Source organism: Anser cygnoides, chromosome 14 (genome assembly GCF_040182565.1).
Source record: "Anser cygnoides isolate HZ-2024a breed goose chromosome 14, Taihu_goose_T2T_genome, whole genome shotgun sequence".
Lineage (NCBI taxonomy): Eukaryota > Metazoa > Chordata > Aves > Anseriformes > Anatidae > Anser > Anser cygnoides.
Window position 1 is genome coordinate 8,018,440 of NC_089886.1, and position 25,776 is coordinate 8,044,215.

At 40.7% G+C, this 25,776-nt stretch overlaps 2 protein-coding genes across 7 annotated transcripts; both read right to left on the reverse strand.

Moving 5' to 3' along the window:
• Positions 1 to 317: 317 nt before the first annotated feature.
• LOC106032855 (T-cell immunoglobulin and mucin domain-containing protein 4-like) lies at positions 318 to 11,816 on the reverse strand. 3 transcript variants are annotated; one of them, XM_066977243.1, is made up of 9 exons: positions 11,653 to 11,816; positions 7,260 to 7,604; positions 6,575 to 6,928; positions 6,387 to 6,476; positions 4,801 to 4,860; positions 3,092 to 3,144; positions 2,393 to 2,477; positions 1,898 to 1,928; positions 318 to 880 (listed from the first exon to the last, which is right to left on the reverse strand). In XM_066977243.1, exons 1-9 carry the CDS (start codon positions 11,699 to 11,701, stop codon positions 727 to 729), a joined length of 1,221 nt encoding a protein of 406 aa, XP_066833344.1. In that variant the 5' UTR covers positions 11,702 to 11,816; the 3' UTR covers positions 318 to 726. The 3 variants fall into 3 exon arrangements, with proteins under 3 accessions (XP_066833344.1, XP_013031501.3, XP_013031502.3); XM_013176047.3 differs by having other exon boundaries at positions 318 to 799; positions 11,653 to 11,716; XM_013176048.3 differs by lacking the exon at positions 1,898 to 1,928 and having other exon boundaries at positions 318 to 799; positions 11,653 to 11,716.
• Positions 11,817 to 15,021: 3,205 nt separating this feature from the next.
• Positions 15,022 to 22,976, reverse strand: HAVCR2 (hepatitis A virus cellular receptor 2). 4 transcript variants are annotated; one of them, XM_013176053.3, is made up of 8 exons: positions 22,704 to 22,976; positions 20,372 to 20,716; positions 19,556 to 19,606; positions 17,586 to 17,662; positions 17,291 to 17,347; positions 16,405 to 16,519; positions 15,766 to 15,805; positions 15,022 to 15,355 (listed from the first exon to the last, which is right to left on the reverse strand). In XM_013176053.3, exons 1-8 carry the CDS (start codon positions 22,822 to 22,824, stop codon positions 15,262 to 15,264), a joined length of 900 nt encoding a protein of 299 aa, XP_013031507.3. In that variant the 5' UTR covers positions 22,825 to 22,976; the 3' UTR covers positions 15,022 to 15,261. The 4 variants fall into 4 exon arrangements, with proteins under 4 accessions (XP_013031507.3, XP_013031510.3, XP_013031509.3 ...); XM_013176056.3 differs by lacking the exon at positions 17,291 to 17,347 and having other exon boundaries at positions 22,704 to 22,975; XM_013176055.3 differs by lacking the exon at positions 19,556 to 19,606 and having other exon boundaries at positions 22,704 to 22,974.
• Positions 22,977 to 25,776: the final 2,800 nt, after the last annotated feature.

The window sequence follows — 25,776 nt, forward strand, 5'->3', positions numbered from 1 at the left end:
TGAGGTTGGACTTCTGGGCCATTTTCCACCGCTGGAATTGCGGCAGTCCTTCTTTGGAGAGCTGAGATAGCACATCAGTGCCTGGGGAATAACTAACTCCTGTTTAAATGCCTTAGGATATGGCAGAGAAAATGCAATTTCTAGTGGTAAATTACAAAGTTTATTAACGTAGTCTCCAAGGGTCATTCAAACATGCTGAATCACAGGCAGCATTAGTAACCCTTAGGTCATCTGCATTTTTTATTTATACTCACAAAATTCTTGTGGCTTAATTTTTCTCTTGATTATATAAAAGCAATAAGAAGCTTTGCACTTGCTAATTTTTTATTTATTTATTTGCAGTTCAAAATTAAGCAGCATTCATTGTTATTTCTCTGCTCTTCTGTTCCTCACAGTATAGGTTGTATTCCAGGAAGAGCATTAGTAAAACACAGAGAGAAACAAACTTATTTCTGTAATGTGGTGTTAGTAAGAATACAGATCCCAGAAACACCATTGAATAATGCATAAAACACCTCAGAAAGAAGATTCTTTATACAGTGAGCTTTAAAGGTGACATGGCAAAGAGTTTAAATTTTCACATTGAAGCCTTGGCCCTTGGTTTACAGCCACTGATATTTTGAGGGCTCATAAGCATCTCTCAGTGCAGCTTGAAACAAGCCCTTTTTATTTTCAGTGCAGCCATCCTTTTTTTTCCACAGTGTCTACAGACGATGCAGGAGCTCTTCACAGGACAAACACGTTGTTTTCTCCTTCAGCACCACTGAAAACTTTCTCAAGATCTTCAGCTGGTCTAAGGCTGCAGTGAGAAGCACAGATCGCTATGGATGGAGGAAAAGCTTCAGAGCACCCTTTCTTATTTGTAACATTGGCAAATTCCCTTTGAAACAGATAACATAAGCTACTGAGTCCATTGACTTCAATGGTACAATGCCTACTAATTTACACCCGTGAAGTATTTACCTTGATTGCATTAGTCTAACAGATAGGAAAGGCCTATTCAGATCTTATAATGACAGGCGTTAGATAACCACTATGGGATTCAGAAAAGATCCCCTCCTTGGCCCCCAGTCCTTATCTCCTAGATGGGGTATGCAGTGGGGGGGCGGCATCTATAATTAAAATAGTATCTGTTATTGGCAAAGGAGGTGATACTTCGCTGGGCTAACCTGTGGTCGGTCTAGAGAAAATCCTTCTCTCCAGATGAGCCAGAAGACATGAGCTTATTAGGCACACCTGCACCAGTTGATTCATCATACTTACATATTTCTTATCTCCATTGAAATAGTGTCCTTGATATCACTGTGTATAATTCTGAGTAACCCAAGGAGGATGTGACAGGGTGCAGTGGCCCCACAAGGGCTGCAAGATTTATCTACTGGTGAAAGTTTTGGTTTCTCACACTGTTGCAGCGTGCCCTTCCTTGGGCCCTTTATTTGTGTGTGTGTATTGGCATGAATTACCACTCCACGAAGGACTGTCCATAACCCCCCGTTCTCTTTCTGAGCCATCACAAGCAGATGAGAAAAGTTTGGCTTTACAATCCCCATAACCATTTACCTCTTCATTGCTTCAAACCAACTCCACTAGACTCATGCCCTGGTATATGATCAAAGAATAATGCAGGTTAGGTATTTCCTTAAGCTGGGGTCACTACATTGCAAAAAGCATCAGTTGCTAAAGTTCTCCAGTGTTCTGATGTCTGTTCATATAAGCAGTTTCCAGGAACCACTGTTTAATTTTCTGGAGTGAAGTTGTCTGAAGTTTGCTCGAACCACAGGTTTGGTAATCAGCACCACAAGCCAGTATCACATCCCATACAATTAGCAGCAAATACCTTCTGCCTCTAATAAAAATTACATTGGAACTTTTGATAGGTAATGACAAAATGGATTACCTTTTTAATATAAACTTCCTTGTGTGTTTACCTAGAAGCAAAATAATAGTGTCACAATGGCAGAAAGATACCTAGAGTTCTATTGAATCAGTCAAACGTTTTCATAAGCAAAGATAGCAAGTTACAAAAAATTCTGTGGGCTAAGCAGGAAAGATAGGACCTCGTTCTGTTTTCAGTTGCACCAATGTCCACTAGGAGCTATTCCAGGAGACTATGGGACCACATCACTAAAAAGCAAGGGACTGCAAGATGGGTCAGGACTGTGACCCGTGAACGGGTTCTTTGCACAGGTTTCCGCCTGCTGCCTCCCCACCATCTCCTCATGCTTGTGGTGACACAGTCCTGGAGCATGGACAAAAACTCCCATAAAATTAACTGAGTACTGTCACAGGGTCCATGGCAGATCTTACCAGAGGACTAATCAGAGATACAGAAGGACATGTGCATTAGGCCAGCATTAGAAACATTAAAATTTAGGTGCTGAAGGATACTTACGTTTCCAAAGCAATGATGTCAGCATTGATATCAAAAGAATGGACACTGCTAAGAGAGTTACGCTGAGAATGACAGAGATGGATAGCTGGAAAGGAGAAGAGAAAAACTGAAAAGTCTGTGAAAGCATGTCTACTTCAGACCTATTCATGCAGGAGTAGGTTGCTGTAGTGGCTAAGAGCTCTGAAATATCTGTATTGGGCTGGAGTTTGCAACACTTTTCTGAGCTTGGCTGTACAAATCATGGAGAAAATGCATCACTATGATCATGATAAACAACGTTAATTTCTTGTTAAATATTTAATCAATCTGCCTCTGAAGCATTTGAGCCTAGATTCGTCCCACTTAACATGAACTTCTTACTAAGGTATCTAAACTAGCAGCTTAGTCACCTTCATCTTTCTCTTAGCTAGAGACAGGGAAGCATAAAAACCATCCCAAGTGCCTGGTCATGGCCTGAGGACACTGCCTCTCATACCGAGGTGTGAGGGGAATGAGGGTTTTTTTGAAGTGTGCTATACAGGTGGGGTGCTCACAGGCTTCGGCTTTATCCACTGGACAAGAGGGAGATGAATCTTGAGCTTTAAACAAGAGTTCAAGCTACTGGTTTGCAAATATTGTCCATTTAGTATGAACGCACTGAAAATCACTAGCACATCCTGCTGTCCTTTTGGCTTCTAATCAAACACTCTTGAAACTTACTGGAAGTTTTACATCAACTTTCTGAGGATTGCTGTCTGAACTTGTGGAAGTCTCTGAAAACAAAAGAGATGGAAATCATTACTGGCACAGTCATCTGAAGGAGTGAGGGCCACTGTGGTTGTCACAGATTTAATCAAGGAATGAGGAGGGCAAAATTTGGCCCTGGGTAGGAGAAATAAAGCGTCTTGCAACCAGAAGTGAACAATCTGTTTCAGCCACAAACTGCATATCAGGCATTCATCGGGAAACATCAGTCTTCATCAAGGAAAGAGAAGGCTTCCAGGGATAGCCCGTGAAGTAAGACAGAAGAAACTTATCTCCTGTGAGGGAGTTTTAACTTCTGTAAGCACAAGATGTAGCAGAAAGCATGGGTAGTAAACAAGGTACGAGCCTAACTGGAGGAATTGCCAAGGTTTAATTGTGGTCAGAGTAATATGTAATTGCTTTTGACAGCTGCATTAGTACAAGAAACCACAGGAAATATATTTATATTCAGATAACTTACCATATATTTAACATAGGTCTATGAAAACTATGTTGTTTTTCTTTTCTTTCCTTATTTTTTTTAATCTTAAGGAATTAAAAAGGAATCAGTTCTTGTTTTTCTAAGCTTTGGATATAGGGATGAACTAAATGAATGCTCAAGAAATCTTGCAGCAAACTTTGCTGCTGCTGCTGTCCTATGATCCTATCGCCTTAACTTTGGCTAGTGAATTTAAAGTCACAGAAAGATTAATCTTGGCTTGGGCCTTGTCTCATTGTGACAAGCTATGAAACACAGAAGTATTTAAGTATTTGGAGCTCTTCATCCAATGCTTAATGGCATCTTAAAAACAGGAGTTGGTCAGCTTAGTGAATCAAAACCACAGCTCACATCTTATGACAGGAAAGTTTCTACGCATTAGGGCATACCCTAATGTATAGAAAGACTGTGATGAGTAGTACTTTCAAGAGGTTGACAAAAGAACTACCATGGAGCCCCCATGTTAGCAAAATGTAATAGGGACCGGATGAGTCATTTGCCAGGGCATGTATATGCAGCATGCTTATGTCCTCCAAGACCACAGAAAAGGAAATGCTGTATGTATGAGGCTCCCAGAACGTCACGTGGCAGTGAGGGTGATCAGCTGGTCACAAATAATCCCGTTAGAAGAAATTTGGTGTGTTTTCTTTTTCTAAATCTCTACAAATTTAAGCAAATGTTTCTGGTTTTGTTTTGTTTTGTTTCAATGAATAACCTAATCTCCCCCAAATTTTTCAGTTCTGATCAGTTTCCTTATGACAGCTGAGCTGATTTGTTTCCATGTACCAAATAATGTGTTTGAATGTTATCAAAGACATGGACAGGGCACAGGTAGCCCATACGCATGCAATAAAAATTTGTGTTGGAGTAGAAAAGAGATTCTGGCTGACAATAAATACATCTAATAAAATCCTAGCAAGTTCTGAAAATCCCAGGGAGATGCCAACACTGCACTTTGCCTTATGCCTGTCTTACAACATCCAGCTTTCTCGTACTTTCTCCATTTGATACAAAATAAATAATTTTAAAAAAAAACGTAGTTTAAGTACTTTAGCGGGAATACCCCCAAATACACAAGAAGTGCATATCTCACTCGGACACACGTTTCACAATTCAAAATTAAGCCTTCTGGCAGTGTGCTGCAGCCTGGTTGCTGGCAGCAGCTGTTGGTGTTTCCTCTCCATACCTGAAGGACCAAGGGTTGTCTCCTGTGTCTGAAGTGCGGTTGGCACTGGCAAGGTTATTGCTGAGGAAAGGCAGACAAAGACAGAAGAGAAACTAAATGAGAGCCTGGTCAGCAGGAAACAACTAACCTAGAGCTCAGTTTGCCAAACTGTCTGGCAAATACTTATGAGAAAATATCTGACAAAAAAAAAGGCAAGATTCTGCCTGGTCTTCACTTGTGCCTCCATCAAACACAAACTGGGCAGCATCCACCTTCTTTTCTAATTCTCAAGCACCCTTTCAGTACCTCTGAAACACTGCAATAATATGATCCTCATGCCGGAATATGTGATTTTTTATTAATAGACAGTGCTTAACTATGCTGCAGCGTTTTCACACATCATGGTGGTTTGGCGCTCAGAAATAGCATGACGCAAGTTATTGCATGTGTGGGAACATTCATTACTCAGTAAGCGTGATATATAGTTTGCTGTGACTCGTTTTATGGTGGCTCTTTCTAGCCCACAGTGACAATTTAAGTTGCCCCCAGAATCCTGGAGGTAAGACTCTTTCCAAAACTCTCTATTTACAACAACAGAACATAGGAATTATCCAGAATGATATCAAAAAATGAGAAGTAAGACAATGCTGAGAAATGCTCACAAATGCTCAAGAGATCAGTTAAGTCACTTTCATAAGCCCTCTCCAGGGGCATTCAGGAACGGTTTCCTAAACTCTATTTCTTCTCTAAATCTCTAGATCTATCAAAAGAAGACCTGCAAAAACCTAACTACTATATTTCTAAGAGTTCAGAGACTCTTGGCACTAGTTGAAACCAAAGGCTCTCTCTTAACAGGTAAACATGACATATCCTTGATATGTCCTTGAATACGATATATCTTTGAATATGATATGTTCTTGAATTTTAGCATTCGTTTTTTAAAATCCCCATTTGCAGGTATCTGGTGGGCAGGCTGTGACACCTGAATAACATGGGCTATTCTGCATTTATATTTGACTGAGAGACATGGCGTGCAACTTCATGCAAGTTTGTTCATTTCTCAGGTATGGTATGATTTCGTATCCCATTTCCTTTTCTCTTGAAGAAATGACTGTTAGTTGTGGCAATTGTCTTGCTGCTTTTTGTCAGTACCAAGGGCACGTGTCAGGCACTGGAGAGCTGAGCCTGCAGGCCATATCTGGCCAAATATATTCAGTGAGTTTCAAAGCCAACCACAGTCAGAGAGTATTTGCAATGGAAAGCTCAGTGGATTCACAGTGATGACAAATCAGGTATCAGACAATTCAGCTTGGATGGTGACAAAGAGCAGTTTTTAACCTCACTCAGACCTGAGATACCCAACAGTAGCGAGTGACTCAAAATCTGCTTCCTTTAGAGGCCTTGAAAACATGTTTTTCTCATCTGTTGCTTCATCCTGATTTCTGACAATTTCTGAGTGGACCCCAGATACCTATTTCTGCCAGATGCAATAAATAGCTCTCGATAAATGTTTGTAACACTCTTAAGAATAGTCAATATTTTTTTTTAATGACATCTTCATTTCCCTGAATATGCAACTTCTGACTTTCCAAAGTTATTGTACTCACCTACAGTTGGCACATCTTCCATCACAAGAGAAGTGTTGGCCCTTTCGGTTTTGTCTGTAGTCAGATGCATACTTGGGAATTCAGTAGTCACTGAAACAAAATAAATACAAATTCTGGTAAAGATCACTGCTTAGGGGGTTCTTCATACAGTGTTCAAATCGCTTCTTGCCCCTCAGTGTTCTTTGTACCTTCAGGAAGAGGGATGGGCTCTGTTGAGCAGAACACATCATCATCTTCAGTCCTCACATCAGCTGCTTGGAAACCAGTTGAAAAGTCTGGGAGAGCACTGTTTGTAACCATTGCTTCTGGAAAAGTCTCACTTGGTGTCACATCAAACACTGTGGAAGCAATTGTCTCCAGCATTTCTACTGCTGGAGACTCGGTGGTTGCAGTTGCTGCTAGGGGGACATCGGTTGTCACGAGGACAGCAGCTTCTGTTGTTCCTTGAAAACCAGAGGTTGCTTGAGGAGCAAGAGTTGTTTTTCTGAAACGTTTGGGAGAAGTAGGAATCTTTCTCATTGTTGTTGTCTTCACTGAGTGTGCTGCATGGAAAAATCGTAAGCAAGAGAAAAGCTGGATCAGAGCATTCACAGCTGACTTTGGGAAAAGGCAAAAGAGAAGTGAATGAAAAGTATCTATCTAGTAAAGTATTGTGAGTAGAAGTGGGAGAATTGCTATTTAAAATGGTTGGCTAATGAGGAGAAAGCAAGCCTCAGCCAGAACAATTCCCAATTCCCAGATTTGTGAGTTTGCTTTTTTTTTTTTTTCCCCTTCACGTTTCAACCATCCACTCCCTGACCCTCTCACAGAAACAGAAGGACCAGAACCTTGTGTGGCAGAGCCCAAAAACCTGCAGAAGGCCCCAAAACTCACCTCTGGCCACCACCAGCTTTATGTTCTGTTTGATGTCGTTGAACCAACCCGGGATTTCTATGCGACAGCAGTATGTACCTGCATCTTCTCCCCTCACTTCCCGTATCATGAGAGACACATCTCCATAGGAAATATAGCCCTGGAGATTGTACCGCTGAGATTTTCTGAACGTCACCCGATTCCCAGTGGTGTGCAAAATTTTGTTATTGCACTTTGAATTTGGGCATGGGCCTCTGCCCCAGCACATATCAGAGACGTCCTTCTCTCGTGCCACCTGGTAGAAGCAAGGCAGTCTGACAGGTTGTCCTATTATTCCTCTAACAACAGTTTCAGATGTGGTGTGCACTGTCAAGGAAGAAGAAAGATGAGTGAGGAATTTTGGTGGGCTCAGATGTGAGACCGCCTATGCAGCACAACTTGGCAGGAAAAGAAAAACCACTACCTGCAGGATGCCCACTTCTTGTGATCCCACAGGCTTTCCTTGGGAGCCTGTAGCAGCTGATGGCCTAGGGCAACATGGGCATCAACCAGGAGCTTGCAAGTGTTGGCTTTTTGCTGCTGCTGGAGGACTGAGCGCTCTGGCCCCAGCCAGCTGCTGTAGAGCTGCTCCCAAAACACATCTCCCACAGCAAATATGCGGTGGCCAAAGCTGAGATCTGTTGCTGATGGCCCAGGCGCAGAGTAGACCTGTGCAAATGGAATTGGGGAATTCTGCTCCCATCCCAGCTCCTATTCTAAGAGACTGTTTGAAAGCTGTTCAGAAACCTGATATGAAACACATCTGGTTTTCTCAGTCTACCATCAGCTTCTTCAAACAGACAGAAAATGTTGTCGTGGTTGCCTTTCCCTGACAGACTCAATAGCAGGATCCAGAATACCTATTCTTGTGTGAAATTAGTGCCTAATTAAGTTGGCAGAGCAGAGGGATCTGTCCAAGGGAACCTATTCTCATATAGTGCACTGTTTTCTGTCCCCGAGAAAGCCCCACCATCTCAGTTACCTTGCAGAGCACCGTGTACACAGGAACTTTAACAGCAAGTGTTAAACCACTGTTAAAAGAATAGACACATTTTAATTGTGTTTTTACTCGTCATGACCAGCTTTACTTTGTGTTTAGAGCCAATACGCACTTTAGCATCTGGTTTGAATCTTTGCTGCCTATTGTTCCTCCTTAACTGCCCATGCAATTCCCAGATTGCCTTAAAAGGGATTTCTTCTTCATGAAAGGCACTATACAAAAAATGTTTACATACAGGGATAAATCTCTTCTGGTTCATATTCATCCTGTATGTGTTGGTCCTCCTGTCGTGCTACCCTTTTCTCCCGTGTTATTATTTACATACAGTGGAGCAGGAACCGAGGGACCTGGGGAACATCCAGATCTGGTCCTCTGCTGCAGCAATGGGATCATCCCACAGATCTGATATCTCCTGGTCAGTTTGCTCACCCCAAAGAGAGACTAACAGCAGTTGCTGCTGTTATCAACAGCTTTGACACTGGTTTGCCAAACATTTCTATTTTGCCAGCTGTTTAAATGTCTTTTCTTTTGGCATGACTCCCAGATAGCAAACAGAGATGCTTCCAATTGTGTCCATGTCTCTCTTGTTTTGTCTTTAACGGACTATTCCCCAGGTGAGGTTTTAGTCTGTGGCAGGCTGCCTCACGACTTGTTATCGGGATGACATTTCAGCTTCATTATTGCTTATCCCATTGGCAAGATAAGCTGACTGGTTCAGGTTTCCACTGCTCCAAATGCTAAAAGAGTAGAAGCAGACAAAACAATGTGCAATATGGTTTGAAGGGCAGAAGCTTTTGCGGTGAAATGAATGTAGGATGTGCCAGAAAATGAACTTCCAAGTAAGGCTTAAGGCTTTACAAGATGGCTGCTTGTTTTACTTGTGGAAAGGGTAGGTTCATTTGCCTAGTTACAGCAAAACAAATAGAGAAATAGTCTCTTTATGTGATAACAGAACAAAATAATTCATCCAGTTGACCTTGAACGTATCCATAGAGGAGCAGAGAGTTAGTTTCTGGAGCAGGTTAACACATATTTTCAAGTCAACACAACAATGATGTGTATAAAACCAAGACCAGCTTGAACTATTCTTGGAGTTAACATCACCACTGTTTGAGGAGGAAGGGGCTTATCTTCTGCTCTCATTTCATCTCAGTTCTGCACAGTGCCAAAGCAGCTTCGTTAAGGAACTCTTTAACAAATGAAAATCTGCCTGCCCTTCTCTGTAAAAGAAGAAAAGGCCTGAACTTACTTTAAAAAAAAAAAAAAAAAAAAGGAAGACACAAGGCACCAGAGTGTCTCCAGGGTAGTTTCGCACCAGTACCAGTGCTAGGAAGTTATCGTTTTTGCAGTTTCAAGTCCTCTTTTAAGAAGCTAGCGTTCCTAGCATCTGTCTTCACTGCAGGTTAGGAGGGAAAGCCTCAGTACTGCAACAGCCTCGTTTCAACAGTATGAACATCTGCAAAGACTAAGTAATTTCCTTCTCAGCTGCAGCCTCTTCCACAGACACATTTTCCAGAAGAAAGAGTAAGCAGGATTGAATTTAAATGTCTTTGAAATTAAGAAAGAGGTTCCTGAGACTGTTAAATTGTGACACACTAGTCTTACTGTAAGAGGAATCCTGCCCTCGTGCACAGCAATGACCTGCCTAGGCATCCAGATCTGACCCAAGGCACTCTGAGCATCAGCTGTGCCTAGGCAGTCCCACTGTAGTCAGCGAGGTTTGCCACTCTAAATCCTTAACCCAACTGAGAGAGAAATGGACTCCAGATGTTTAATATATCTTCTAAAACTGTAATGTATTCATAACTGCTCAGATCATATATATATATATACACAGATATTTGTATGCAGTTTCTCTTGAAACAGCCCTCAGTGATTGATAGCATTAAGCAGTAACTCCAATAGTTGCTGCTGTAATGGTTTTCTATCCTGTAGACTGGTCAATGGATGGACAAAAACATACATCCTCCAGTCAAGGCAGCTGGTTGAAAAATGATTTTTTTTTCTTGATCTATATTTCAGGAATAGCTTTTTCCATTTTTATGTAGAAGATACTTGACATCTTTTCCCTATCGGTCCTATTTTTTGTATTTTTCCTTAAAGTGTTTGTACTGATGAAGTTGCAAAGAAAATGTCTGATAAACAAGAAAGAAGCCTAAAGGCTAAAACTGCCAATCTGCTGATTCCCAGAGTCTTATATTACCCATTCTTTGCATGGAGCTGGGCTAAAGAGAGGAGAGTAACAAAAAGCCATTCTCACTCTTCAGTAGCTCCGTATACAAAAAAGTTTTTGAAAATAAGAGCAAATGGAGGCCAGTAACTCCCATTTATGTTAAGAATGAAGATATGACAAAGAAAGAGGCCTCCTGTTTCTTCTGCTGAGTCTGGTAAAAGACTGCAAATGTATGGAATTCCCTGGGCTACAGGAGTGTTGGCAAAAATCCACTTGCGCAGCAGACACCATGGAGGTTGTGTTGTCATGCCTCCATGGGGAATGAATCACTTCTTGCCCCTCACTGTCTTCCACCAGTAACCAAACCTGTCCACTATTTTTCACAGTGATTTAAGAACACCGCAGCTGCTGTAAATGCTCTATTTGTATATTGGATAGTTCATCCTGGCAAAGGTTGGCCGGTTAGTATTTAGTTGTCTAAAACATTTCCTGAAATGCCTCAGTGATTTACAAGCACATCTCTCACCAGGAGCTCATGTCCCACTGAAAGTTGATGACCTGACATTTCATGAGCCACATTCAGCAATTTGGATGCTGCATTTCTGAAGCCTAAATATACATGCAGAAGTGCAGCTGATACCAACAACACTTGCAGGACTCAGTCTCCCAAGTTACTCTTCTTTGACAGATATTTCTTTTAGGATTCAGATCCTAGATGGGTGAGCACTGAAAGTTTGGGTTTAGAAGGAGAGGAATCTCCAGCCATGCTTTTCCATGACAGTACGCAGTTCAAGCAGCAGACAGCCCTCCGAGTTTCAGAAAATCCTTTCTTTATCACGTATATGCATTCATTATTCTGTCAATATTTCAATTCCATGGCTCAGGCTGTCAGGCTTGTACATAGTGGAGAGAGATGGATAAGCAAAACAAGCAGTATTTGGCAGTAGTAAATAAATTGATAATTTAGGGGAATAGAAGAAACTTACCAAGCTTATAGACAGAAGAAACCACAAATTTTTTTTAAAAGCAAAAACTCATTAAGTTAAACTTTTGAAATTCTGAATTTCTGTATACAATTACAACAATTACAACCTTTTTCACTGTAATGCATACATACACAGGAAAAACAAGTACTGCTGTTTTTAATACTACAATATTTTTGTTTTCTGAGCAAGCACACAAAAAACTGGGTAAAGACTCACCTATAAAGATTTGTATCATAATCCAGCGAAACAACACAAAACGGAACATTTTGGCTAATGGAGACTCTGGGTCAATGAGCGGAAAGAAAGAAAACTAGATCTTATAGCTTCCAGAGATGCTGAGTGAGCCCCACTGAAGTATCATTTCTCCATTTCCAGATTTTATGTACTGCAATTGCTTCTTCCTGTCTTCTGGATAATAACCTTCTCTGCCCTTCCAAGACACTCAGCATGGTACTACCACCAGAGATTTCAACATATATATATTTTTTTGCCCTTGTATGAATCTCTTAAGGTCCATTACTGCTCTGTGGTGCTGAGCAGCAAGAACAAGTTCTGTGCTTTTACAGTCCTAAACATTTGGCTTAATCTCTACCTCTGTCTTTTCCTAAATTTTCCTAACCCCTTCACTGCCCTTGATTCTGCCCTCTGCTTGAAGACCCCTCTATTTATTTCCCCAGCTTCAGATTTTCTATTTGCAAAGACAGACTTGAAAGGACTCTAAAGATCTGCCACACCATCTCCAACAAATATTTTTTTACTCTTTTTTTTTTTTTTTTTTTAAACTCTCTCTGACCAATTGATAAAGATATTCTCTGGAAGTTCTACTCGAAAAGATGAGTAATAGAGTGGGAATAACTCAAGGCATTCAGGACTGGACAAGGCACGAATGAATGGAATGGAATGGTGCTGTTGGAAGGCACCTACAAAGCCACTTTGAGCCAATGCTCAGCTGATGTCACTGCAGGCAGCAGCTGAATCCCATCTGGGGCACTAATTTGGATATTCATCCAGCTACCGATTGCCATGACGTTTTTCAAAACAGAATCGGCCAGCATGTTCTAGGTGACTAGGGAAGGAAGAGGACGAACGTGGCATTATGTCAGCTTTGTTTCTTTAGTGAAACTGGGCTTGAAAAAGGCCGCCCAAAATCCAGCTGATCCAAGTATGCTGGGAAGAACTAGTAAAATCTGCCTCGCTTTCTGCATCTATACTGCTATCTAGTGGCTTCCTGCAGGCAGAGAAGGAACGGTGGAGTGCTCTCCCTGCAGCTCGTTAGCCTTAGCAGGGTCAACAGGCTGCCAGTTTGTGTGCAGCTGGATAATCTCTTAACAGGTGAACAGGCTTCAAGTGCCACCTGTACATCTCCGGGGCTCGTTTTGAAATACCTATTCCAAGATTCACTGACATGAGTGGAAATAATGAAAAAGCAGCGAGAACTTCTGCTGCATGTATGTATTGCTTATCTACAGTGAAGTTCTTGCAGTGCACAATCTTTGCAGCCTGTTTACAGAGTAACCAGACAGCAGCAGAAAGGAAACTTTATTTAAAGTTATGGTTATCAAATAGTCTATAACTTTATTTTGCATAAAAAAATCTTATATAAGAATTAGCCTGAATTTGTCTGTAATACTAAGAAAAAAATTCCTTATGGGCAAGCAGCTTTCATGATTAGCAGTCCTCAGGCTCCTTAAAAGCATGAGTGGTTGGAAAGAAATGATTTTGGAAACCCCACACTTTTTGTCTAACTGAATCCCAGTAGAGATGACTTATTAGGTCAAAGTTGCAGGAAGCAGAAATTGTTAAGGAAGTTTTCTGAGATCTGTTTCAGAGGTCAGGTGAGACTTCCTCCAGCTCTGGTCATGGGCTAGAGCCCACAGCCGCGACATATGCTCAGCTAGACAGAAGGAAAACAACATCTGCAGTGGGGACAGTAATTCTTGTTTGGTAGTTTTTGCTAGTAGTCCAACAACAACAACTAATAAATCCATTCAAGTTTCAGTACTTTCTTGTACAAGGCAACATATGACATGAAGACAGCTAATGGCAGAGTTGCCTTTCCTGCCCAGTGGGGTTGGTAATCACCTAATACTTGTGTTCCCACACTGACCTCTTTAGTTAACCATGAATTCACCTCTGCACTTTGAATCTTTTCAGTTCAAAATACATCCCAACTTGCCCATTTCGATCTCTTCCTTCCTCAGCAGGATGAGATTTTCCCCCCTCCGTGAGCCTCTGCAAGCACACTCACCTGCAATATCCCACCTTAGCCAGGCTCCCCAGGACTGCAGGGGAAAGCCCTCCCAGCTGGGGGATGGAGGGAGGGGGAACTGCTCCACTGACCTCAGCTACCCACAAAAGCACAACCAGACCGTGGCTGAAAGTGTCTCAACTGTTAACATAAATACCTACCAATTTTATTATTGTTCCTTTACACCTCAATGGCTAACACAGCTTTGTTCTTTGCATGGCTCCCTTGAAAATGATCTTAACGGTAGAAAGTTGGCTGTGAGTCAGCTATCCTTCCCTGTGGCAGCAACGTCTGCTTTAGGTATTCCACACTGCTGCTCGGGCTGAGCTTCAGGGTGAAATTTGCACTGGTCAATATTTGGTTGAGAGCTGGTCTCTCTCCTGCCTGTACCACTTTTCTGCTCTTTCAGGAAGTCCCCAGCATCTGTTTAAAAACGTGTTCTTAAGAACAGTCATGGAAAATTGTCCTTCCAGTGAATGCTGATCTGAGTGGGTTGTGTCTGCATAAACGCTGCATGAAGAGTTGACTCATCCCCACAGGGCTCCCTCCATCTCTCAAATAAGCCAAAGTTCAGTGTTATGGAGAATAAGAGTCTAAATGGGGAGCACTACAAGAAAGCTAGTAGGCCACAGATATTCACCATTTATCAGCTAAAAGCCATCAAATAAATTCAGCACAAAATATTAGAGTTGTTTGGAACCTACAGAGGTGTAAAAGCAGAACTAACTTTCAGCCAAGATTTTGTGTAATGTCCCTAACTTCTCCACAAATTAAGAGAAGAAAGATTGTTTAAATTAATTTTGCAGAGTAGTTACATTTTGTCTAGTTGCTTTAGAGGCCTGGAGGTGAGACTTTCCAACCTGAGACTTCTAGGGCATATACAAGCCTGAGGAGAAAGCCACAGCAAGAAAGTGACATATTTTGCAGAGGAAAATGCATTTAGTGATGGTTCCCGAAAAAAAGCAGTGAATACTCCATAGACTTCAAGGAGCCATGAGGGGATGAGCTTCTCCAGCTTTTACTGGGAGTAGGCAGGAATTTGTACATTGCACAACTGAGCTGTTACCAGGAGTGAGCATACCCAGCTTTAACAAAAATTCAATGAAATGTATTTTGACATCCTAATACTACCAAGTTTTTCCACCTGTCAACTTTGTCATGGCAGCTACGAAATTGCTCCTCCCCTCAGATGGCACAGATCGTTTTGTAGCTGGCAGATACAATACGCGATAACAACAGATTTCAAAAATATGTGGGTTGTTTTCCTTTTGTTATTGAGTAGCCATCCCGGCACCTCCTCTTTTTCCAGAAAGGAAGAGAGAATTTGAAGCAGATAGTATCTGGTAAATTTATTTATTGTTTCTGGAAATTTTCATTCAAGCCACTAGGATTCCTGTCTCTGGAACAGGCCGATAAAGGTTTTAATTAGAATTGTAGCTTTTATTTGCAGTATTAGAATGATGTGAATGATGCTTCAGAAGCCTGGTCACATTTAACTGCAGAGCAGAGGGAGCAGCCAACATTTTGCGAAATTTTTAATGTCCCAGTGATGACAAAGGCACACATGCATCCAGTCCTTAGTGTATTGTATAAATGTTTTCCTCTGCATGGATCTCAACTTCCAGGGCACTTCGGTTCTCTGCATGTTTTGGTTTCCAAAATGCAACAGAGCTGCACAAAAGAGTGAAAACAATGCTGTTAAACAACAGACAATAGAGACACAAAAGACCAAATAGTTGAATCAACCATCTCACTGGAAAAAATGTAAAATATACAAAAACACTTACTTAAATGTGACTGATGATGAATGATGAATCATTTTTCCATTTATGAGAACCCACACTTGAAGTTTGCCTATTCCCTAATGCAATGAATTGGCAGTTACACTCATTTTTGTTTAATAACTAATGACGAATAGCAGGATTTATTAATTTATTTTGCAATGTTTTGCATTAACTTGAGATTAAAAAAGAAAACAAATTTAATGTATGTACAGTCAGCATGCATCTAGGAGGAATCACAAGTATTTCCTTCTGGGACCTAGTTTGTCCTATTAGCTAAAGCAGAAACAGAATACTTACTTTGCAAAGTTACTCATCTTCTTCATATTATGTAAATATCCTAAGGATCATGCAGAATGAAAAGAAAGAAAAACAAAGTTCTTTAAACGATCAGGAACAAGTAAAGTAGGAGGTTCAGCAAGGAAAACAAAATGCAAGAAACTAAATTAGGGAACTTTAAGCAGAGGCTTTCAGTGTAGGAAATCCCCACAATTTCCATGAGGTCAAATTCATATGGCTTGTTCTGACCAAGAGCCCAAGGAGAACATCTGGCACGTGGAAGAATATTGGATATAGTTCCGTGAAACCAGTGCATCTTCCCTCGTCATTGGGAAGGACTGGGACAAGGTGGCAGCTGAGGGATGGGTAATACCCATGAGGAAACGAGCAGGGCAGGGGACGTGGGCTTGTGTTGCACATCTCCTCACCAGACTCCAGGTCAGCTGGTTGCTGTGGAGTCTGAGATGATGAGAACACGCTGGCACCTTCCAGTTCTCTGCCCCAGGCACTGGGCAGGAGACCCAAGCAGGCAGCTGCAGCACAGGCATGCAGAGACATCAGCTTGCCCCCATGACACAGAAGAGATGTATGGCATCTGCCATGGCTGTGATTTGACATACCCAGCCCATCGTTGAATAACCACCTCCAAGAAGTACTTACGTCTACCGAGCAACAGACCCAAAACGAGGATGACTAGAAATACCACGCATACTCCAGCGCAGATATAAACTGCCCCTTCTGAACGCTGCTGACTATGAACTGGTATGGATGCATTCTGTCAAACAGAACAGATTAGTATCAGTGGGACTAAGAGCAAAAAGCCCATACACGACCCAGAGGCCATTTGTGCATTTTGCAGCCCTGCAGTTAAAATACACTTAAGAGCAAGAGCCTAATTTGAGATACAGGACTAGTTTCCAGCAGCCACAATGCAACAGTTGTGTGAACCATGCTGTTAAATATATTTCTTCTTAAGATTGTCAGAGTGTCTGAAATTATGGCCAAACCCATTTGTTCAGGTTCAATACTATTTGGTGAATATTTTTATTTAAACTTATGATTAAAATATCTCCTGGTGCGTTCCCCACACACACATACACCTCCCTTTTTTTTTTGTCAGCTTATTCAGCATCTATTCAAAGCTATATCCTTGTAAGTGAACATGCCTTCACCTTGTGTTAGACTTCACTTAGGCAAAACTTCTCTCTCAAGCCAGCCATTAGGCATCTAGTCTCTAAAAAAGGCTTCCCCTTAAAAGCTGGGAAGATGTTGAAAGGCAGTGCGGTCCCTGACCTTCCACACATGCAGCAATATGAATGCCCACAGTACATACTAGCTCGTAGTACATAGTATCAGGCCTACCCAAAGGTTGTCTTTTCCTGACAAAATTTGGGTGATGCTACTGCCTGTTAACTTGCAGCACGGGCTGGAAGACTCAGCAGGGCAGACAGGGCTGCCTATTTGAAACCCACCCCATGGGCAGTGCAGGTGGATCCCTGTGCTGTCAGGTAGCCCAATTTTGAGTCTTCCCTATGTCCTGCCATACCTGCAGGCTTGAGGTTACTTCTGAGTAGTCTGAGGTGTTCAAGTGGGGACCAGAGGCCTGAAAGGCAATGTAGATGTTGCTAAATATCTTCCCACATTAGTAGGAAGGAAATACTTTATGCAAGCAAAGCATTTTTCCCCCTTTAATAATGACCACATAAGTATTCTTTCGTAAACAGTAAATGTGCAGACTACAAAAAAAATATATTATTTTGCAATCAAAATAAAGTACTACAAGTGAACTGCATGGCTAACCGCTTAATCTCAATATGCTATAGCACAACAGAAATGCTTACAGTCTGAGGATTTTCTGAAGAAGAAACTGATGGCCACGTTTCCATAGTAAAGGTTGCTTCACTGGCACTCCCAGGAGCTGAGCAAAAGCAAGACAAACCGACACATCACTGTCACAGAAAGCTATTCTGCCTAGACAGAGAGGAATTCATACTGCTGACCTGGGACCATCAAACCTAAGCACCTCTTTCAGGAGTCTTGGCTCTGCATATCATAAAGAAGTTTGTGCCTTCAGAAGGTAGCACAAAGCTCCTGATACTGGAGCCTCTACTGCCCTTTTCAGAGCTTTGAGTTCCTTCCAGGAAATGCTGCTATCTCAACAAAGAGCCTAGAAAGTTGGAGTTACCGAGGAGGGCTTCGGTTTTCATAGCCCAGAAGAGGCAGTGGATGCCTAATGCAAAATTAGATTATCTGATCAAAATTGATTAACACCAGCTCAGGGCCTTGAAAGAGTAAGTGGTGCGGGGTTGCAGAAAGCAGGTGATACTTTGATACTTTCGAAATCTCAGATCACAGCTATGCGAGAAACAGCCTGACTGAAGTGTGATATGTTTGCATAATGACATGCAGCAGATTTTGAGGTAATTTCCCAGAGTAGTTTTCAGTATTTAAAACAGAGCTATGAATGGCTGTCTTCCACAACATCCATCTCAGTTTCTCCATGTGGTCTGACGATACGGACCTTCCTGAAAACAAAAGTTCCTGTTCAATTTATGACAACCCCAGGTGGTTCCTGATGTTTCAAATGGTTAACCTCGTCCTACAAGCTTTATTCTGAAGAGTGCAGGATCATCTGCTTCACTGTCCTCTTTTTTGAGGGAGATGCTGGCATATTCCTGCATCAGAGGAACATGGCCACCTGCCTTTTCAAGTCTCCCTCCGCACAAATGTGCACGTATTAACTTGTATTCTCAAAGCACAAAAAATTGTTCCTTGTTTCCCAACAGCTAAGATGTCACATGGTTAAGAAAACCCGTGAGCACTAAGACTGGAAGACAGATTATTTGCAACTAGAATAAAAATGGTCTGAGAAAGTTTTCACTTCTTCTTCCAAAAAGGAAATGCAACTGTTGTAACATTTTAGTGTTGGTTAACTAAAAATAAAAACATTTGAGATTAAGGGATAAATACAAAGAGCATCCCTGATTTTTTTTCTCTCCCACATATACTGAAAATTAAAGTTGGCTTTTACAGACTGAAAAGGATACAGCTCAGTGGGTATAGCCTCACCTGAGACTATTAAATATACATGTACTACTACGGAGGATACAGCCAGCCTCTGAGACAGGTTAGAGCTGGATAAAACAATACTTTGGTGCTGTATCATAAAATTCCTGCCCTGTTTCTGCAGTCCGCCTTGGTAATCTACTGTTGACAGGTAATGGAGACGGGATCCTGAATTAGTCCAATAACACAGTTCTATGTTATATTACATTGAGCAACAAATAATTTGTTTAAATAGCGAGCACACATGCAACTCCTTAAACCTTGGATTTCATTGTTGACGGGATGCATTTTCAGATGACAAGGTGAAAACAACATTTATTTTTTACTTTTTTATATATATAATATATAACATATATTATATATATAATGTAATTAATATATAATTATATGTGATGTTTTTATAATATAATTATCTTTATATACATATACTTTTTTTTTTCATACCACAAAGAAAGCACATAGTGAAAAAACAGCCACAAGGAAAACGCACTTGCAGCAGCAATGTAACATCTTCTTCAGCCTAAAAACTGGAAACAAAGTTCCTCTCACATGTACAGGTTCCTTCTGCTAGGCCTTCTATAAAATGCCAGGTAGAATTTACAAGCCATGTTCTGATCTCAAGTTCTATGGTAATGTTTAGTAAATTTTAGCCAAGACATTTCTATCATCTTATTTCTTTCTTAAGATCTCCATTTGCAATAGAGCTTATATACGCTACCGAGATTAATATTTGGAAAAAAGTTACCTGAGGTCTGTGTAGAGGTGTAAGTGTGAGGACTTACAGTAGAGATCCTGGCTGATGTGGCAAAATAAGATAAGATAGAATAACATAAGGTAAGATAAGATAAGACAAGATAATATAAGATAAAATAAAATAGAATAAAATAGAATAAAATAGAATAAAATAAAATAAAATAAAATAAAATAAAATAAAATAAAATAAAATAAAATAAAATAAAATAAAATAAAATAAAATAAAATAAAATAAAGTAAAATAAAATAGCAAAAATCCAATAAACATTATAATTAATTTAGTGTGTATTCATGCAGAAAAAGAGAAAACGTTTCTGTAAGAAGTGTGCTAGCACCAGCTACACAAGTACAGCTGTGAGCCACTTACTCCATATATTAGCATGCTTTTTATAAATAGAGAAAAACTAAAATCAAAGGAGGAATTGCCTTTAGAAAACCTTGTTTATATACATGTGTGTCCCTGGGCTTTACTCCAGAATCCAGCAGAAAAGGATGGAGCACTGTCTTCTATGAACACCGCCCTTTCTCTGGAATTCTACAAGTAGTGCTTCTAAGAAAACCCAGTAGCACCGTACACCATGAAACAAAGCACCACGTTTGTTTGTTTTACTTTGTTTTGTTTTGTTTTGTTTTGTTTTTTGACTGCACTGGGATTAGAACATTATGAAAGATAGCTTAATCTAAACAGCACTCGTGGCAGATCTGCCAGTCATCCTATGGATGACCACAGAAATCATTTCCACCACAAGCCCCCAAATCCAGACTTCACCAAAATAGTAGTCGCACAGGACAGCTCATCTGCACTCACCTTTCTTGATCACAACCTGAAGATTTGTTAGCTTATCGTTGAACCATCCCGGGATCTCCACGCGGCAGCAGTAGGCCCCGCTGTCTGCTTCCTCGGCGTTTATGATCGTGAGGGACACGTCGCCCTCGTGCAGGTTCCCCCTCAGCACGTACCTGCTGTGGTACTGATCTGTCACTTTCCAGCCGTCTGTCCAGATGATAGGCTGGGAGCATTTGGAAGCAGGGCAGGGGCCACGACCCCAGCACATCGATGTGGTGCTGCTTTTCTCGTTAACTGTGTAAAAGCAGGGCACGGTGATGTTCTGTCCAACCTCTCCTGTCACGAGTGATGCTGACACTGCGGGGCCTACGGGCAAAAGCACAAATGTAGTCACTGAGCAGAGCGCGTGCAAGATGAATTTTCTAATACATCTCGTGTGATAAATGGACCCGTCCTGACAACAGCACCAGGATCAGGTTTTTAACAAAAAGATGTGAAACCCAGCAGGACTGCTGCATGGTGAGGAATAACGTTCTGGCCAGTGCTTTTGTCCAGAACGTGTCTGTAGCCAGAGGAACAGGAAAAGCGTTTTCTGCAGTCTCTGTTGGCAGGCAAAAAGGTGAAGCCAGTCCAGAGTTTGGATCTGCACAGCTCTGTGGCTTCTCTTTAGCCGTGTCCAGTTCAATAGTTCTTTATTTTTCCCTTAGTTCAGATTTAATCCAAGCCAGGCATAGGGGAACAGAAAGACATTGACTTTCATTAAAACCACTGTAGGAAACGCTTTCTCCCTTTCAATGAAAGGTCACTGATTGGCAGGTTTCATCAGAATTACAGCTGTTTCCTTTCTTTCCCTGATAACAGATTTGGCCAGTTCCTATCAGATTTTTCAGAGCTTTCCTGAGAAATTTTATACCTTCTTTTTCCACTAGTTTATTTTTTTCCCTCATTCTTAACAAGTTTCTAACTTGTTCAGTTCCCATTAGAGATCATTTTGGGGTTTCCAGAAAGCTATTTCGCGCTATTCAAGTCAAAAGAGAGAGATATAGCAAGCCATAGCCCATTCATCACAGCGAGATTATTTCTTTTGCTGTATTTAAACCACTTTGGTCAGTATTCCATTTCGGAGAGTTTTAATAAAAGCTCTGTTAAGTGCCAGCCAAAATCACATGTGCTCTGGTGATCCAGACTGTCATAGCCATCCTGTAACTGCTTTCTTCTAACAGGTCACGCAGCAGGGCTGCTGAGATGTACATTCAGCCTCCTTGTAGTAGAAGGAAAACTTACCACTACGTTTTCCTTATCAAGTCCATTAGCATTGAATCAACTGTGTAGATACATTGATCTACCCACATTAGTATTTCAGGGATAGAATTCTCTTCAGCAAATATAGAAGTAGTTAATATTTTAGCAACTAATTATCTCTGTTAAAAGTCTAACCCTGTATATCACTGAGAAGGAAGGGCTCTCCCCTAGGCAGGTCAGCCAACGTATGCCGGTGGATCCCGAGCACCCTATGGCTTGACTACAATTGTTCCTTGTGAACAAGCTGTCTTGCCCACCTCATCTCAGTCATTTTTCTCTAAACTAAGCTATTATAAATAAGTCTCATGCAAAAACTTTGCCACAATAACATACCAAACACTATATCTCTGGAAATAATGTATTTTATTTAATATAAAAAAGTAATCTCTAAATTAATCTAATCATAAAAGGCTTTAGAAAGAACTAGAAGAAAAAATGTCCATAATACCCCTTTTCTGTCTGTTGAGCATATCCTACCACCGAATTTTTAATGTCCATCTGCCTATATCAGTACCTTTCTGCAAACCTGTTTTCACTGCTATTGACTTTGACAATACTTTCCTAGAGGGATGGTTGTTTCTCAGAAGAAGAAAAAAAGGAGAGATCATAGATTTGTCTCAATACGATTTCATATTGTCTGAAAACCACTAGAAGCTGCGGCTGGCTTCTTCCTCGTCTTCCTAAGCATTCACATTCACAAAGCCTGTTGAAGTGAAACATCCATTTTACATCTTTCCTAAAATGATTTTAAGATCTCTGCTAGTCTCAGAACATCATTATCTAAAAAAAAAAAAAAAGAAAGAAAAAGAAAAACAAAAGATCATTCACAGTAAGACCAGCAGACAGCCCAAGAGGCAGTGTCTTTAAAGCCACCATAGCCCCAACACGATTGTTTTAAAAAGGAGATAAGAACTTCAGAAGACTATTGAGCGACTGCGATGAAGTTATATTTTAGTGCAAAACTGCAGTTTCTGTGCCATGCAACCCTCAGAAGCATTGCTGCATGTTACCTCCATTCAGTCCCGGCTATTTTTTATGCCCACTTATTTACCTGTAAGCAAGGTCAGAAGAATCCAGTTCAGGAAGAAATGAGGAGACATTGTGGCTGAAGATGAGGGACACTCGTGTTCACCCTTTGTGCACCTACATTTAAGAAAGCCTGTCTTTTTCATAAACTTCTGGTTTTACTTCTCAGTATTAGCACGTCAGCTTCAGACAGGATGATGCCCTTTAGTCTGATCAGGATTGCCTTTCCTGTGGTTAGTCTGTTAGTCTCTAATGTTGCTGTTGGTGATACACACAGCTGAACGCTTGCTGACTGTGGTTTGACTAATAGGCTAAAATACTTAGCAGTACTTCAAAAATCTACTTGTTTTGTTTTGTTTTTTCTTCCCAAATCTGCTCAATTATAGTAGGTGAAACTGTTGTCAGCTCCACCAAGCTGACAGCTATCCATAATACAGTGCCCCATATTGCTTCCCATACTTTTTTCTTGCCATAGTATATAGAATTAGGGGGAAAATTAGTCCAGGCAATGGGCTGTCATAAACAGAAAGTGTTTGACAAAATAACAAACTCCTTGTAACTATTAATCTACCATTTAATAATAAACTTCTGGCTCTAATACTTAGAAGTAGCTCAGAGCTACTTTGAGCAAATGTGATTTTTCTTTGCAGGCTGTAATTTGGTAACATTGGAAACTTCCCTGCTGTTTGAGAGTTGTAGCCTAAGCAGAGTTGCCATCTGTTAAACTTCCGACTCTTTTTTTTATTAGAGTTAAATCCGACTCTTAAACATCCTGCATATATCTGGGCTTTTACAATATAAAGTAACACAACACAGAAGTCACTTAAAAAGGAGGGTGGAAACCGTGCTGTCCCAGGCTCAATGCTCACTGTGATAAAATGTTATTGAAATGCATCTTTTGAAATATGGTGTTGCCTGCCCACTTTCCCTGTCCCTGGATTCCCTAACTCATCTTGAGGACATTTATTATTTTAATATTGTTTGGACTAGAACTGCAGCTGTGATCAAGTGTGTTTGATCTCCAGCCAACAAATGTTCTTTGCTGCAGCAGATAATCTACCTCACACCCTTTTATACAGACTAAAGTAAGTTGCAAGGAATTACTTTTCATAAATAACAAGCAGCAGAAGTGCTTCCAAAAACATACCCTCACAATAAGGCTAGGCCTTATCAGAACCGACACAGCCATCTGGGACTGACTACCTTACATGCGAGCAGTCACTGAAGTAACAGTTTCTTTCAGTAGAAAGGAGGAAAAACCAAGGACAAAAGTAGTCAAGGGCAGATGAACACCAGCAGCAAACCTGAGAGAGGAAGCTGAGAAAAAAGAGGGAGAAATGGCCATTTTTGTTACAAAGTGGATAGAAGCAGAGTTAGGTCTCTGTGTAAGAAAACGCTTCCTCTTTGGTCTTTTTTTTTTTTTTTTTCCTAGGGAAATAGAACACTGCAGTCAGCTGTTACGAGAACTGTTCTGATCATTACCAGCAGTATCCTGAAACTGCTCTGCAAGGGTGGAAAAGGCAGGGTGACCTAACCCTGGCAGAAGGCTGGGGACTGAGCTCACCCCAGCCACGTCAGGATGGGGTTCAGCACCAGCTGAACAACTCCTGGTGGCTCAGCACGCGACCAACATCAACCAAGAGCACAGCGCAAGTCCCCTCTGCCAGCTACCTCTAATAGTGAGGGGATCATGACATTCAAAACACTTCAGGTTGTTTTCACTTTCCAAGAAGTGTTCACAAACATGATCCCCATTTACCTCAATGTTTTCCCAGAAAAAAATTCATTACAATTGTTAATTACTGCTAGGACCCAGCTTGTAGATTATTTTGAAACTAGACCCAGGTACTGTATGACTTTGTTAAAAAAAAAAAAATATTGAGCATCTAACAGCTTTTTGAATGGCCGAGTTGAAACACCTGTGTTAAGCTAGTTCCACAGCACATGACCACTTATCCAGGATGCACTGAATCTATTACTTCCTTCCACTTCAAAAAAATTGCAAAGTAGATACCCAACCAATTCCTCTGACTTGTGATTGTTTTAGCTACCTACAAACAACATAATTTAGATCTAGTCCAGGGAGAAGGAAGGAAAGAGTACTGTTTGTATAGAGGACGGATATGTTAACTTTGTAAAGCTGTGCATTTCTCAAAAACATGCTTCCATTTCTTATTACTCATATTACACGTACTTAAATTAGCGGGTGAGATCCTGCAGTGAGTCACCTATTTGCATCAGTTCATTCCATCTTCATCTGCGCTGAATTCAGTTCCCACCACCCAACAGCTAAGTTCTGTCTGCCCATTTAAATAAATATGTATTTCTAAAAATAACTGAATTATCCAATAAAAGAGACATAGCTTGCAAGATCACTGTGTAAAACTGAGTTTGAATGAGTTCCCTCACCCATGAAATCTAGCCATTTTCTTTTTTAGCTGTATACTCTGGAAAACACACAGTGTTGCATGGCAAAAAGACAGAAGTAGGATTTCCCCAACAGGACGGGTTGGGTAAAGAAGCCACTTCCTCATTACAAAATCCTCATTTCCCTTAAATAAACTACAGTTTTATTTAAACATGGATGATACGGCTTCCACTTGACAGAATATTTCAAGGATCTTTCGAACTTAAAGTTCTCAATTAGTGTAAAGGCTAATTACCCAATCAGACTCTCCTTCAAGAAAAATGCTCAGCTGGGCATACAGCCCACCTGAAAGGCAAATGCAAAGCATCCACACTGCAAAATTATTTACTTCATACACATTTATCAGCTATGCAGGAAACAAAAAGTTAGTCTAAGCGTCAACAGAAAGTAGGCATTTCTGTACTTTCAAGACTGGTTATAATTTATATCCAACAAAATTAAAAATATATAATTTTAATCTATTTAATTGTTTAGATTCCTGACAGCATCTCTGTAAGAGAAATTACACTGCATTACATATATAAAAAAGCAATTCTTAAGTTGTCTTAAATACAGTTATATACTAAAAAGCTAGAAAAGAATGTATTTCTCAGACTTGCCACTGATTTCATTTTTAATATCAAATTATACATTCCTGAAAAGACCCACTGAAAGTGTAAACAGCCATTAT

Excerpts from the sequence above, each read along its gene's own strand:
- LOC106032855 (XM_066977243.1), bottom strand. The coding sequence starts at position 11,701 with ATGTTCCGTTTTGTGTTGTTTCGCTGGATTATGATACAAATCTTTATA. Across the intron at positions 6,929-7,259 it reads AAAGCTGGTGGTGGCCAGAG|CACACTCAGTGAAGACAACA; the intron begins GTGAGTTTTGGG and ends TTTTCCATGCAG. Across the intron at positions 4,861-6,386 it reads GGAAGATGTGCCAACTGTAG|CAATAACCTTGCCAGTGCCA; the intron begins GTGAGTACAATA and ends GCCTTTCCTCAG.
- HAVCR2 (XM_013176053.3), bottom strand. The coding sequence starts at position 22,824 with ATGAAAAAGACAGGCTTTCTTAAATGTAGGTGCACAAAGGGTGAACAC. Across the intron at positions 20,717-22,703 it reads TCTTCTGACCTTGCTTACAG|GCCCCGCAGTGTCAGCATCA; the intron begins GTAAATAAGTGG and ends TTTTGCCCGTAG. Across the intron at positions 19,607-20,371 it reads TCAGGTTGTGATCAAGAAAG|CCAGGATCTCTACTGTAAGT; the intron begins GTGAGTGCAGAT and ends TTGCCACATCAG.